Source organism: Molothrus ater, chromosome 4, assembly GCF_012460135.2.
Source record: "Molothrus ater isolate BHLD 08-10-18 breed brown headed cowbird chromosome 4, BPBGC_Mater_1.1, whole genome shotgun sequence".
Lineage (NCBI taxonomy): Eukaryota > Metazoa > Chordata > Aves > Passeriformes > Icteridae > Molothrus > Molothrus ater.
The window spans coordinates 60,981,127-60,994,216 of NC_050481.2; the positions used below are offsets into that span (position 1 = coordinate 60,981,127).

General features: G+C 40.6%; 1 protein-coding gene across 6 annotated transcripts in view; it reads left to right on the top strand.

Annotated features, from left to right (window-relative positions):
• KIAA0232 (KIAA0232 ortholog) overlaps positions 1–10,776 on the top strand; it is a 47,010-nt gene extending 36,234 nt beyond the window's left edge. For 2 of the 6 annotated variants that reach the window (XM_036382594.2, XM_036382597.1), the window contains 2 exons: positions 3,999–4,080; positions 7,057–8,239. In XM_036382594.2, the coding sequence (XP_036238487.1) occupies positions 3,999–4,080; positions 7,057–7,454 (480 nt within the window). In that variant the 3' untranslated portion in view covers positions 7,455–8,239. Of the gene's footprint in view, positions 1–3,971; positions 4,081–7,056 lie in introns of all 6 variants that reach the window. The other 4 variants (XM_036382598.2, XM_054514750.1, XM_036382595.2 and 1 more) reach the window with 4 other exon arrangements.
• Positions 10,777–13,090: the final 2,314 nt, after the last annotated feature.

Sequence of the window (13,090 nt, forward strand, 5' to 3'; positions counted from 1 at the left end):
GACTTTAAAAAGATAGAGTTCACAATAGCAGTTTAAAAATCATGAGGGGAAAAACCCCAAGGTTTAAACAAAGCAAGTAAAAAAGATTTGGTACACCTGAAAGTTCTAGAAGTAAATCAGAAACAGAAAGATGACAGAAAGATATTTGATAAACAGAACTAGCAAGCTTGGAAAGCTATGAAAATTTAATAGCCACAGTATTGATTAGTGCATCTATTGTCATTGTTAATGAAAATACAGATATTACAATGTTTCAGTTAGTCACTGCAGTATTAACCTGAGTATCATGAAGAGCAGCAACTAATTCAGAAAAGCCTACTAGAATACTTGTTTGAAAACACATGGAAGATAGAAAATACATAAAGAAGCAAATCTTGTTTTTAAAGAGGAAAATGGAACTCAGGGAAAATGGAACCAATGACCCTCTTAAATTGCCTAAACTGTACTTTAAACTGTAAATGGCCCAAATGTGTCAGTAACAGGAAGTTTCCAAGTATTAGTTTAGGAGAAAGACTGCACTCTCAAAATAACAGTCAATGGCTTACTAGAGGACAACAGAGATGATTTTTTTTTTTTAGTATGTGGCATGTTTATGAAAATCCCTGATAATAACAAACTGGGAAGTTCTGCAGGTACACTGGAAGATGGGATTAGAATCAAAAAGTTTTTAAATCTGAATAGTATCTGAAACATAAAATGCAATACTGCTGGGTCAACTAAAATTTCTACAGAAAATAATACAAACACTTTACAAACACTGTGGGAGGAGTGACAGGTGAGGAAGTGATGTGAGACAGAAAAGCATTTTCAAATACATCATAGTTGAGTGTATATCAGGAATGATACACTGCAAAAGACAGCAACATGGAGATCCTTGAACAGGAATACCCTTCTGTAAGAGCAGAGTTGCTCTGCTGAAGTACTGGGCTCCTTGTGTGAGGAAGGATGTCTTGAGGAGAAAACACAAAGGTCACTACTTAGGAAAACAGAGTGAAGGAACTGGGGGTGTTTCTTCTCAAATAAGGGAGACTGAGCAGAGGCAGCAGTTTTGCAGAAGCCATGTTCATAGTTAGAGGAGATAAGGGAAAAGCTATGCTCTCTGTAGGCTCCAGTAAACACAAAGGAACTGGATGTGATTACCTTAAATCACACTAAAGGAAATTGAGGAATAAGAATTGTAACCAGACAAGGAGCATACTGTCAGGCTCAGTTATTTTTTAGGGAAGAAGTGGAAATTCTGCTTTGATGAGACTGAACGTAAGAATCGTGCATTGTAGTTGATTCCAGCTTTGTGCAAGAGTAGAGGCTAGATTATCTCATAGAGTCCTTTCCACATATATTTTCAGTAAAATTCAACAATGAGGTTACTGCAAAATAGGTTTTAAGAATATAAAGTCTAGACTCAGCTCCCTTTGTTCATTTGTGACTGGCTTCTTGAGCCAAGTGTATCTTCACTGGGTGGCTGATGAACTAAAATTAGGACCTCATCTTTTGGAATGGGAGTCAATGGGTTCATTGCTGCTTTGGCTTCTGAATTATCCATGTGTTGTATTCTTCCTGATAGTAAGGGCTTGTGGAGCAGGTTGAAAGAAATATTTGCTTACAGATTAATATGATTTTTTTCTGTCAGTTGTAACACTTCTGATAATATTCATTCAGCCCATACTGAGGCTTTAGTGCTTATTCTGTTCACATTTTTCAAGCCTTTTGTTACCCTTGTCAGCCATGATCCTTGTCAGCAAGCGTTCTGAAGCAGTACAGCAGGTCAGTGATGGTGTTTTCAAATTAGTATCTAATAGTCTGGGAGAAGTTACTCTCAGTTACTCTATGCCTAGCTTTAAAACCAGAAAGGAAACCCATCAGTTTTCTCTCTGACCTGCAGCAAAACTGGGATTCAAACAGTATTGTAGCTGGTTTTGCCTTGCTGTCTATGAGTTTAACTTAAGAATAAAGTAAAATGAATATGAATGGTTTCAGAGAGGAGAGACTTCCAGTCACAATATTTATTATCACCATTCTAAATAATAGTAGCTATTTAGATGGTTAGTTGGAAAACTTAATAAAACTTTTCATAAAACACTGGAAGTGTATAGGAGTGCGTGTGAAAGAGGAGGAGAAGGAGACATAAGAGGAGGAGAAGGAGACATAAATTGAAAATCTTGTTTTCAAAAGGAAAGATTGCCAGCAAAGGAAGGTAGACTTGTGCTATTTGGGAGTAGGTATTTTGTATTTCCTGATTGGGAGTGCCTCTTTGATTCACAGAAAATTTCACAATGTGAGACTGCATTTCTAGGAAACACTTAAGCAACTGTAGGAAAAAACTTTTCTTCTGCAAATGTATGAAATGGACATTAAAAGTGTCCTCTATCCCCTCCCAAACAGAAATTCAGCAATGAGCTGGGAGCTCTCTGTGACCTGCCCCAGCTCTCCAGGTGTCAGGGTGTGATGGAAGCACAGGGGGGCTGAAGCAGCCAGTGCTGGTTCAGCCATGGAGCCATCCCAGAGCAGGGGCTGAGCTCTGCTGCTGCCTGAGCCTCGGAAGCAAAGCTGCTGCAGCTCCTTGTGCCCTGCCAGACTCAAGCTGGCTTTGCCAGTACCTGCTGGGGTTCATGCAGCTTATCCCATGTGCAGGCGTGACAGCAGCAGGGGAGAGACTTTGAAGTTAATAATACATTGTGCCTGTGGAGTTTAGATGCCTCTATCTATAATCAGCACAGAGTGTGGCTTCCATGATTGAATGTATTTGTAAATGCACATATTTCTTACTATGTCCTGCTTATACCCTTGAGCTGCTTCTTTTTTTTTTTAGTGTTAAAAAAAGACACCAACTGATGGTTTAAGTTCCTAAGAATTTTTTTTTCTGGAATTAAGAGTTTGAATTTTTGGAGGGTGGTTCCAAAATGACTGTTCCTGGGTCTTATGACAGGAAACCAGCATGGATAAGTTCAAATAAGTTGAATCTAGGATGTGTCTCTAAGTACAGCACTCTTGAGTCACTCCTTTGGTTTGAGAGGGGCTTCTCTTTATTAAGGAGTGAGTGTTTGTCAGTTTAAGTTCTATGGGTGTGTAGTTTTACAGCAGGTTAAGGAGGAACAAAAGGATGTTTATTAATCTTGCACGTTTAAACATTCTCAAGTTTACTGAGGAGGAAGCTGGCTAGAAAGTCAGTGTTGAAGCTCATTTGTTAATGTTTGTTGTAGGCATCTGCACTGTTGTTTGCTTTTTGAATCATTCTAATATCTATAGAGGATGTTACAAGGTGGCATAATCTTTTGAACGCTAATGGGGTTACCTGAGGGACCCCAGTGAAACTGGGGGCATGTGTGTTGTGACAAGCCCTTGCTATTTTAGCCATGTCCATCAATGTCATAAGGAAAGGCCTCTGGTAAAATTAAACTAGCATTAAAATATGGGGAAAGGGAGAGAATTTTGGCAGTCTTAGTGAATGGATTACTTCTACCATAAAGACAAATCATTGATCATCCTCATAACCTCTTTTTCCTCATGTTGACACATAATTCTCTAATTTTGTGTTTTTCCACTGAGTAATGGTTCTGTCAATTCATCCTCCCAAATTTTAAACATGAAATTTTGCCAATTTTTGTCCTCTGTCTTCTCTGTCTTGTGTTACAATGAAATGTTTGTCATGTTGGCTAACATTTCACCGTACTTCTATCTCTTGGGTAGCTCTCTCTAGATTATAAAGTGTAGGGCTGGAATTAAAATTTTTTTCTGTATTTGTGTAACTCTGCATGGGCAAAGTCTGAGCCCCAGCATGGAGCTCATATTGGCTGTAAGAGTTCAGAGAATGGATGTTCCACTGTAGTTTGACAATCATTTCCCATTAATGTTACAACTTGAGCAGTGTGACCTGTAAGACTTAGGAAAATTCATTGTAATACCAGAATTTCCTCCTCTACATGTAAGTATATTATTTATGGCAAAATGAAATGTGATTATTTTCTAAACACTTTCCTATATTGAATACTAATCTGCAGAAAATGAGTGGCAGCCAGGAAAAGCAATGCTGGTGGGAAAAGGCGCTCTATTCTCCCCTTTTTCCTGCATCACAGTGTGAAGGTAAGCACCTCTGCCTGTTAGAACTAACCTTCTATTGCACCCATATTAGAATGAAATGCTTCTTGTTATGGATTAGAATTGCTGCAGATGAATTGGATTTACTGTCTGTATTTTAAAAACCCACACCAGTAAGCTTCCACAAAAAAATCTCTCATCTGAGAGAGAACTGGGATGCTTCAGTTGCACTTGTAGTAGATCTCTAGCATGATTCTAAATTGGTTTTAAAAGAAAGTGGTTTTTAAATAATCTTAACATTTACACATGTTTACTTAATTCCAAAGCCTGCAATTAAATAAACAGGAAATCTCTGATTATGAAAACACTTTATTACATTTTTTAATGTTTCATCCTGAAAAAATACTTCTTAGGTAGATAAGTCTATAACAATGTGAAAACACGATGATTATCTTTTATGGGTGTGCATAAATAACGTGCCAGTTATTCAGTGAATGTGTGGAATCTCTTTGAGGCTGGGAAGGAGAGGGATTCGCCACTTGCCCAGTCCTTTCACACTGACAGACTGGGAATTTTTCTGTCTTGCACAGAGAGCAAGTCCAGTCTTAGTAGGCAGGCTGCTTGTGACCAGAAGCAGGTGTGCTTCCAGCACTCCCAGGAATCCGTAGCTTCTGACAACTGACTCAAGCCCAGGTTTTCAGTAGACCGGCAAGAATCCCCACAGCTTTTTTTGCCCGCATACCAATTCACCTTTTCTGTCTCCAAAGCAAGAAGCTAAACAAGACCATTCTGAATTGGTATCCTGCATTGACAGGATCTCTGGTGCTTTCTGTTAGTACAGGCTCAGGGTGAGAAAGTTTTGATTTGAGACCTGGTTCCTTAGTAGTTTGAAAGTAGATTAGTCAGTTATTATTTTTGAAGCACAGCTTTAAGCGCAACCAACTAAAACTGTGTTCTTGGTTCCAGAACAGCCTTACTTTGGTGTTTAGGACAGTTTGGGTGGCTTCCAAGAACATCTTAACTTTTACTTCACTCCCAGCTGTAGAAGTGTGCCCAGTGCAGGAGCAGTTGGGCGCTCAGAGCTGCCGTCAGTCTTCCCACAGGGGGATCGGGGTCCCCCGCAAAGCCGCGGCGCCGGGGCTGCCCCCTGGCGGCCAGCACGCCTGAGCCCAGGAGCTGCTGATGCAGAGCCAGGGACAGCGCCGTGTGTGTCAGGGACAGCGCCGTGTGTGTCAGGGACAACACCGTGTGTGTCAGGGACAGCGCCGTGTGTGTCAGGGACAACACCGTGTGTGTCAGGGACAGCGCCGTGTGTGTCAGGGACAGCGCCGTGTCTGCCAGGGACAGCGCCGTGTCTGTCAGGGACAACACCGTGTGTGTCAGGGACAGCACCGTGTCTGTCAGGGACAGCGCCCTGTCTGTCAGGGACAGCACCGTGTGTGTCAGGGACAGCGCCGTGTGTGTCAGGGACAGCGCCCTGTCTGTCAGGGACAGCACCGTGTCTGTCAGGGACAACACCGTGTCTGTCAGGGACAACACTGTGTGTGTCAGGGACAGCGCCGTGTGTGTCAGGGACAGCGCCGTGTGTGTCTGGGACAACACCGTGTGTGTCAGGGACAGCGCCGTGTCAGGGACAGCGCCGTGTGTGTCAGGGACAGCGCCGTGTCTGTCAGGGACAACACTGTGTCAGGGACAGCGCCGTGTCTGTCAGGGACAGCGCCGTGTCTGTCAGGGACAACACCGTGTTTGTCAGGGACAGCGCCGTGTGTGTCAGGGACAGCGCCGTGTGTGTCAGGGACAGCGCCGTGTTTGTCAGGGACAGCGCCGTGTCTGTCAGGGACAGCGCCGTGTCTGTCAGGGACAGCGCCGTGTCTGTCAGGGACAACACCGTGTCAGGGACAGCGCCGTGTGTGTCAGGGACAGCGCCGTGTGTGTCAGGGACAGTGCCGAGTCTGTCAGGGACAATGCCGTGTCTGTCAGGGACAACACCATGTCTGTCAGGGACAACACTGTGTCTGTCAGGGACAGCGCCGTGTCTGTCAGGGACAGGGCCATGTCTGTCAGGGACAACACCGTGTGTGTCAGGGACAGCGCCGTGTCTGTCAGGGACAACGCCGTGTGTGTCAGGGACAACACCATGTCTGTCAGGGACAGCGCCGTGTCTGTCAGGGACAGGGCCATGTCTGTCAGGGACAGCGCCGTGTGTGTCAGGGACAACGCCGTGTGTGTCAGGGACAACACCATGTCTGTCAGGGACAGCGCCCTGTCTGTCAGGGACAACACCATGTCTGTCAGGGACAGCGCTGTGTCTGTCAGGGACAACACCATGTCTGTCAGGGACAGGGCCATGTCTTGTCAGGGACAGCAGAGCCACGGTTTGCTCTGTGCGACTCAGTTTTTAAACAAGCCCGGGACTTGATCCTCACAGCTGACACTACTCTTCCACAAACCTTTTTCTGTATCCAGTTTTCAGTATGGGTGCTTTTTATTATGTGGGTGTTGATGCATGTGATCCATATGTATCTATCTACATGATAGATGTTGATATTATATATACAAGTTTACTCTGGTAAGTAGAAATCATAGCCATTCACATCAATTGGGGTTCTTGAGTTTCAGTGAGGAGCAGGCTACTGTTTCAGTCTATACAGTATGGGTATAGAAATAGGAGTGATGTGGAACACAATGCAATATCAGAATTGAAAAATGTACTGAACCACTTATCATAAAAAAACTCGTTCTTTGGTATTTTAGGTGTTTCCCTTAACTAAGTAGCTTCTTCTTTTACTATTAGTTATTCAGGTAGGATTTGATGAAATTTCCATGAGGTATTATGGTGATTTCTTTATGGGTGGCAGACCATAAAAACCCCCACAAGCACAGAGTTTATGTGGCATAGAGTGTGAATTCCAAGAATACATCTCTGGATGCTGAAATTTATGGTAAATGTAAATAACAGTGTTCCTCAATTCTGTTTTTTCTTCCTTTGCATCTGAAACACCCCCACAAAAACAATATAAGAGTGCTATACAAATGCCAAGGGAGAGAATGGTGTAGGAGAACTTGCAGATGTAAAGGAAGTATCCAATGATGATGAACATCTTTTAGATTTTAATATGGTAAGTTTGTCAATGGTTTGGGGGAGAAAGTTTTTTTCTTATTTTATAAGGGTGGGCTACTGCATCTTTCCTTTCATCACAGTTCTCAGTCTACCCTCAAATGAAATTCCTGCAAGAACCTTCAAAAGCTTCTCTTCTCTTACTTTGTTTTTTAACCTCCTCTGCATCTTGAGCATCTTTCTAAAAGTTCCTCAGGGTGTTGTACTTTGGGGAGTACAACCCTTTGTACAAACAGCTGTACTTCCAGTAGATAAGCAAAGCCAGTTTCCTTTGGGAATGCTTGCCATTTGCTTGTCATGAGTGTTAAACATGAGTCTTCTTTTCCTTCAACTTCTAATTTCAGTAAGTGTAGAGTGAGCTGAAGTGCACTATGAGGGCAGAAAGGACCAGCAAATAAAGACATAAAGATAATATATGCTGAATACTGTCCTCATTACAAGCAAAAAAAGTCTGGTTTTTTCTCTAGGGAAAAAAATTCATGTATACATGTGTTTATTGATATAACTTTAAACTTCAGAGTGATGATAGTGCTTAGTTTAACATTGTGACATGCTTGCTATAGCTTTACTCATTCAGATGAAAATATATTTAAAATACATTTGCTTGAAGTTTAGTCAGATCTGTGCTGTGTTTTCCTACTATTTAATACTTACTATCAAGTTTTGGAGATAACTTTTACAGTAATTTTTCTAACATGAACTGTGATAAAGATACATCCTGAGTTCACTTTTGATTCTCTTGCTGTGTTATGCAAATCCTAAAATTAAGGAATAGGAAAAAATAATAAAAGCACCACCTTTTTTCCCTGCTGTTCTGCAGTCCTTTCTACATAGTGGACTAAGTCAGGAATGAGGAGGACTTGCCCTGTAATCGTGGCATCTCTCTTGGACAACTAAAAATCCATATAACCTCCCAGCCCAGAGAAAAGCAAGCATGTTCTTTATTGTTCCCCATCAACACTGTCAGTTTAAATCCTTAGGTTTCTTCTGTTTATGAAGCAAGATGTGCAGATGATTTAAATGCTGAGGCAAAACCAAATGGCTTCAGGAAGAAGATCTACTCCAGTGATAGCTCCAGCTCTGAAGACACAGCTTCAGAAGGTGGAAGCGAATGGGCTGATCCATGTGAGGAGGAGCTTTTTTCTCGAACTCAACTGTAAAAACTGCAGAGTAGAGCAGATGATTGAAAAGTAACATAAGATGGAAAACTATCTTTCTTGAGGGTCTGTAGCTCTAAAACAACAACTTGAGTTTCCTCTTCAGTTAATGGATTCAGATGTGTATTTATCTTTCTCTTCTTGCTTATTTTATAGATGAGGACACAGCTGTCCTGTTGAAGATTTTTTTTCCCAAAAAATACTGTTAAATTCTTGGCTATTTGAACTAGACTAGATTGTGTTGTCAAATCAAGAATGGATGTGCATGTGCTTGTCTTAGTAGTACCACTGCTTTTTTGCATCTTAATTGCAGTTATTTTCTTTCGTAACTGTAGTAGCCCTACCACTATTACGATCTTCTTAGCATCGCAGTGTCTACAACTACTTCTGCTATTCAGAGACTTCAGCTTTCTGCACATTAGGCTTTGTTCTTTAAGAACTGGGAGATAAATACTTAACACTGTAATCTATCAGTGCCTTTCTGAATGCAGGAGAAAAGCATGAATGACTTGTCCAGTCTTCATTCAGTAAATCTCATAACTTTGAAGTAGGAACAACAGGGTTGTGCTTTAGAGACTTACAGAAACTGTGTTTTCTATCCTATGATTCCCCCTCCCACAAACCAACACTGAGGATACCATGGTTTGTATTTTTGCTAACTGGAGAAGCCAAGGATTTTTTTGTAGGTATGGAGGCAATGTGGGTTTTATTTTTTTCCTTTTTTTCTTTTTTTTTTGTCCTTTTTAGCAATTTGCCAATGTGGGGCAGAAGTTCAAAAAGTAACACCAAAAATAATAAACCACTGGGGTGATGTGTGGATTGTTGTGAATTTTGTTAATGAGTAATGAGAATGTTGTCTTGTTGCAGATGAAGGCATTCATGTAACCTGCAAAAGCATCCTGTAACTGAACTTGAGCCTGAATGACTGAAACTCTCTAAAATGCTCAGTGTTCAATGTTTTAAATGCAAAGGGTCAGTGCTTCACTTGAAAGAAATCCTGTGGCTGCTGCAGTTAGCTGCTGTTGTGGCTGTAATTTAGTAAATCTCGTAGTTCATTTTGTGTTTCTGAGAGAATGTGTGGGGCAAGTTATGTGTGTGGTGGGTGGGGGTAGGGAAGGTGATGACTTACAACATACGTGTGTGATTGCAGTAGTGATTGTTGCTTTATGTGACTTGCTTTTAAATTTTCTTTTGTTAACTTAGAAAGTCAATACATTGTCAAGTTGCATCTGTACAAGACTATCAACTCCTTCTGCTTTTAACACATTATGCAAAATGTATAAACCAGGAGGAGCAATATTTGCAAAACTAAACATTCTGAGTTTTTAACAACTCCTAGTTTAAAAAATGACAACTAACTAGTCTACACGATCGCAGCATGTCTATAACACCAGGAAGTGCAGAAAGTCCAATACTGACTTGAAAAGCTTCACCATTATTTTTGACAGGCAATAAACCTCACAAGAAACATAGCTGTTTGAAATGTGAGCTGAACTGCCTTTGAAATATGTTCTGCGCTAGAAATGCTTTCTGAGTAACTGGGTTTTGTTGCCTTTATTCAATTGACAGTGTAAGAATTGAAATACATGGTTGGGAAACCATGCCGGTCTTCGTGCAACGCTTTTGGTGAGATCCTTACTAAAACTGGCTTGGTTGCCCTTATCCAAGGACTTTCTTTTGGTCCTCCTCTTAGACTATGTTTTAGGGTTTGTATTCATACAGCAAATCTTTTGACACTTTACAGTTTCTTTTCTTAATTTATTTGCAGACTTTGAATAGATTTTATATATTTTACTTTCTTCTGGAGCTTCCTTGAGAGGTTGTTTAGCACCTGCACTGAAACTAGTTAACTGTAACATGAAAGGAAAAAAGAACTTTACACACAAATTCTTCAAATCACTGCAGTGAAGAATGGAATAGAATTCATTTGAGAACAGGAAGTGACCAAGTGGACATATTTCAAACACAAACTTCAGCTCAGTTAATTCTGGCTAGAGCTTCTTCCTTGGTAAGAAAGGGCTCAAAAGTAACAAAGGTGTTGCTCATAGTTACACTGTGGCATGTAATGATCCCAGCACCTTTGGGGAAAATAAAATCCTATCTTGAGCTTGGGCAATAACAAATTGTCTTTACTCGTTTTCATAGTTTAATGGCTAAAGCTCTAAGGCTTTCAGTGAGAGTTGAAGTGTGGTTTTTAGTTTTTCTATATGGATAGAAACACACACCAACAACAATAACAACAATGAGAGCATTAAAGGTTGGCATACGCTGAACCGCACTGTGGGATGAAGCGCATTGCATATCCATAGCATTGAAGTATCAGTTTTCCATTCCTGGGCTGAAATTTGTTTCTACTTTTTGCTTCAAGTGGTTGTATTGTTCTGATTTCACGTACACCAGAGTAACTGATTTTGTTTTCTTGTGGAGTTACTTAACACCGAATAAAAATATAAAAGGACAATTGGATGGTGTGTGTGTGTGTCTTCATTTTCTTCGGCTAATGTGTATAGTATAGATACAACATGCAGTTAAGCATTAAATATTCTGGAGAAATGGCATGACATACCTAATTTGGGAGTCCTTTTCATTGCTGTAATTCATGTTTAGAAAACAGGAGACCTTTTAAAAAAAATCAAACCCAAGCAAACCCAGACCCTCTCTCACGTAACAGTTACAGAACTGGTATGTAATACGGGATCTAACCCAGCAGATTTCTATTTCTGCTTTTAATTTGTGTTCAGCCATCAAGTAACCAGTATCTCACTAATTCCATGGCTGCACCTCCTTTCAGAGAAAGGAAAAAAAGCCCCAAGAACTCACATTCGACTTGGTGGAGCCTTGTGCATTTTGGTGCTGTAAGTCTGCAGGCAGGGTAACCTGGGATTGTGTGCAGAATGAGTTCTGCTGAATTAAGAGTTCAGTGAAAACAACACAGAAACACACACTGGGAAATAATGGAAGTCCCTCTGTAAGGTCCTTGGGTGAATACTTTTGTTCAAACTTGGTCATTGAAACTTTAAAAGGCATATGTTATTTTCAATTATTTCTTAAATACAGCAGAAGTAGTATATTATCATTGCATTTATAGAAGATACTTGATAAAAGAACTACATTTCATCAGTCAGGCTTTTCAATTCCTGTATCTGAATTAATATTAAATACACATATTGTAAAGAATTAGTTTCCAGTGTAAACAATGCTTCTGTCATGCAAAAACTGCCACTGTATAGTCCTAGAGCAAGTGCATCTGTTAATGGTAGGACAGGCTGGCTGTAAATGCATGTCACACTGTGCCTTCATGGGAGTGTCTGATGTGAAAATACATGGGAAGGCAGTGAACCTTCTGGAAAGCCAGGATTCCTTCACAGTAACTCATTCTTTCCCTGCCAGGACCAGCATAGTTAAGTATTATCCCCAATGAATTAGTCATTACCTTCCACATACAGCATGTCACATAATTTTCTTTTATTACCTGTGAAACTAATAGCAAAAAGACTCCAGAGGTCTGAGACAAAGGAGTCTTTGCTGATACATTTTAGATTCCTACTGTAAGACTTCTGTTCCATTGTTCAAGTTCCTCTCAAATTGTAGTATTACATGCAAATGCTTATAAATTTTATGGTCTACCTCTGCTCCAATGGGATGATAATGGGATGAACAGGAAAAAACATCTGCCAGAGCTGACAGTGGGCCAACATGCTGCTGAGAAAAAGCCACTGAGTGACAAAACACTGGTGTCCCTGTCCTACTTCATCTGTGTATAACAACTTCACCTGTAAACAATGAGGACTGAGGCTGAGCTCAGAGGCTGCCATGGGCACTGCCTTCTGCCTGACAGCCTTTTTGTAGGGCAAATGATTCTGGAAGAACAGTGTCTGTCATTGCTGCATTTGCAGCTAATCCGAGAACCAGGGGTTGCAAAAGCAGTACAAAGTCTCTGTGTCCCTCTGTTAACAGCTGTAACAGTCATTTAAAGTGCTACAACTGCTTGTCACATCAAAATTTTCGGATTTGCTGATGAAGGGTTAACTGCAATCATTTCTGCACAGACCTTATTTTACTCACTGCAAGCAAACAGAGACACAGGAGAAGCAGCAACTCTCCTTGTCTCATAAAACTGAGAACACTCAAATTCTTAAATTTCTTCTAAAACCGTTTTTCCTTCTAAGCACTAAAAATACTGTTAAAAAGAATAGATGAATACATTTTCAGATTCATCTCTGCTTTCCTGTTGGTAGCCATGGAAATGCTCAAGCAAAGAACAGTACAGTACAGTAGCAGTACTGAAAGCAAATACATAAGCACCACCTAAAAAAAGGGATGCCACTTCCACTGCTACAGATTTTTAGGAACATATTAGACTAATGTGTCAGAAATTGTGCAATGACCCACAAACTTGTGTCTACACAAACTTGTGTAATTTTTTCCTTCATTCATCCCCAATTTATGTTTAAAAAAAAAAAAGTACAAGTTGTGTGTTGCAGAATAATTTGTCTCATTAATCTCTACCTGCTATGATGGGCCAGCCTGATCCCTTACAGAGACAGGACAGAAACTGGTTTTGAATTTTTCGTTTTTTGCAGTTACTTTATTTGTGCAATAATAAATATTAAGGACATCCTTTATGTTTCCAATACCCTTTTAGTAGGATTTTGCCTTTTTACTTTTTTTCTTACATTTCATAACTTCTAGTTTTTTCATTGCTATTTGGCTTCTAATGGTCCTCACTTTGCAATGGAGTTCTAGCCCTCAATCATTTGCCTCTGGAACCTTCATCTAT